The 2155-nt window shown below is 35.4% G+C and overlaps 1 protein-coding gene across 1 annotated transcript; it reads left to right on the top strand.

The window, feature by feature from the left end:
• Window positions 1–864: 864 nt before the first annotated feature.
• LOC105991446 (olfactory receptor 5K1-like) lies at window positions 865–1806 on the top strand. Its single transcript, XM_013024088.1, has one exon. The coding sequence runs from the start codon at window positions 865–867 to the stop codon at window positions 1804–1806; it is 942 nt and encodes a 313-aa protein (XP_012879542.1).
• The last annotated feature ends 349 nt before the right edge of the window (window positions 1807–2155 follow it).

The raw sequence follows: 2155 nt of genomic DNA on the forward strand, positions 1-2155 counted from the left end.
ATCACTGAGCTACATGATCATCTTCCCTCTTAGTATTTTACAGGTCCCGTCTCAGAAGCATGTGAAACAAATATAAGGTATTACTAGGGTAGGTCAAGGGGAGGGAGTAGATGAAAAGAAGAAGGAAGGGTGGGGAAATGCAATCATGGAATTCAACTTACATATGTAAAAACAGAACTAGGAGGATTTAGGGGTCAATAAAGTGTTGGGAGAGATGCTATTGTGAGGAAGACAGTGACTGTTAATAATCTAAGGTCACTTGATTATTTTAATTGATTTCATTAACCAAGTAACTTTGATTATAATTAACAGATTAGTCATGTATTCATTTTAACATATATAATTTAATACATATTAATAGTTTATGTTAATAAGTATTTAGCATGCATCCTAAAAATGCTCCCTTATTTGCAGAATATATAAAAGTAATCCTTCAGAAAAAGAAGATACATATTTCTAAAAAACTGGGCTTAAATTTGTCCTAAGAATCTTTTCAAAACTGACAGTGAAATAAATTGAGTGAGCCTCTTATCTGTCTTTAAATGTATAAGAATACAGCATTCCTACTATAAGCAATGTCTTTGTATCTTTGGAATATCTTTGTAATTTCAGCAGTGATGGCTAGAGTTCATTGGTAATTACACTAAAAGAAGAAAAGTCCAGGAAGTACAGAAAGCTATATTCCATGAAACGCAGGAGATGCTTGAAAATTTAATTTTATTGTCAAAGTGATGTACAGAGGGGTTACGGTTGCATATGTAAGATAATGAGCACATTTCTTGTCGAACATTGTTACCCATTTCCCTCTCCCTGCGCCTTCCCCCACTTATCTCTCTGAAATCTTATCTCACAGAAGAGCTAAGGATGACTGAGAATAACAACTCTTCCACAACTGAGTTCATCCTCATAGGATTCACAGACCATCCGGAGCTGAAGGTCCTCCTGTTTGTGGTGTTCTTTGCCATCTATCTGGTCACCATGGTGGGGAATCTTGGATTGGTGGCCTTGATTTACATGGAACGCCGTCTTCACACACCAATGTACATCTTTCTGGGAAACCTAGCTCTCATGGATTCCTGCTGCTCCACTGCCATTACGCCAAAGATGTTAGAGAATTTCTTTTCTGCAGGCAGAATGATATCTCTCCATGAATGCATGGCACAGTTTTATTTTTTTTGTTTTGCTGAAACTGCAGACTGCTTTCTTCTGGCAGCAATGGCCTATGACCGCTATGTGGCCATTTGCAGCCCACTGCAGTACCACACCATGATGTCCAAGAAACTCTGCATTCAAATGACCACAGGAATCTACCTAATTGGAAACCTACATTCCATTATTCATGTAGGGTTATTGTTTCGGTTAACTTTCTGTGGGTCTAATCAAATCGACCACTTTTTTTGTGACATTCTTCCCTTATACAAACTCTCCTGTGTTGATCCTTACGTTAACGATTTGATTAGACTTCTTTTGGCAGGGTTAATTCAAATCGTTACTATTACAGTACTCGTGGTATCATATTTCTGTATTCTTTTCAGTATATTCACAATGAAATCCAAGGGGGGGAGAAGCAAAGCCTTATCTACCTGCTCCTCCCACTTCCTCTCTGTGTCAATGTTCTATGGCTCTCTGCTCTTCGTGTATATTCAGCCACATTCAGTTAATGAAGGAGATAAAGACAAAGCTGGTGCGGTGTTTTATACTCTAATAATTCCTCTGTTAAATCCTTTCATTTATAGTCTTAGAAATAAAGAAGTAATCAATGTTATAACAAGAATAATTAACAATAGAACATTTTTCACATTCTGAAAATGTCAATGGAAAAGTGATTTCAGTTTGAAAATACTGTTGCCTAAAGTGACTTAGACAGAGGAAGTAGAACATTTGTAATCAAATATTAACTTTTTAAAGCATGATGACCTTTGAGACTAATTAGTTCTAAAAGAAGAGATTTTGCTCTACTGTACTTGAAAATTGTAGGTACTAAAACATACGTGCAGTAAAATAAGGGTTTTTTTCAGATACAATTTTTGTAAATAGTCTTCAAATCCAGGGTTTGAATATATAAGCTTGTATATAGAAATTTCTATATTTATATATATATAGCTCTCAAATTTCTCATTATTGAAGCATAATAGAAATTTTCAATATTAATGTA

This window comes from Dipodomys ordii, unplaced genomic scaffold (assembly GCF_000151885.1).
Source record: "Dipodomys ordii isolate 6190 unplaced genomic scaffold, Dord_2.0 Scaffold73, whole genome shotgun sequence".
Classification (NCBI taxonomy): domain Eukaryota; kingdom Metazoa; phylum Chordata; class Mammalia; order Rodentia; family Heteromyidae; genus Dipodomys; species Dipodomys ordii.

What these genes read in the sequence shown, in the direction of transcription:
- LOC105991446 (XM_013024088.1), top strand. Translation starts at nt 865, where the DNA reads ATGACTGAGAATAACAACTCTTCCACAACTGAGTTCATCCTCATAGGA.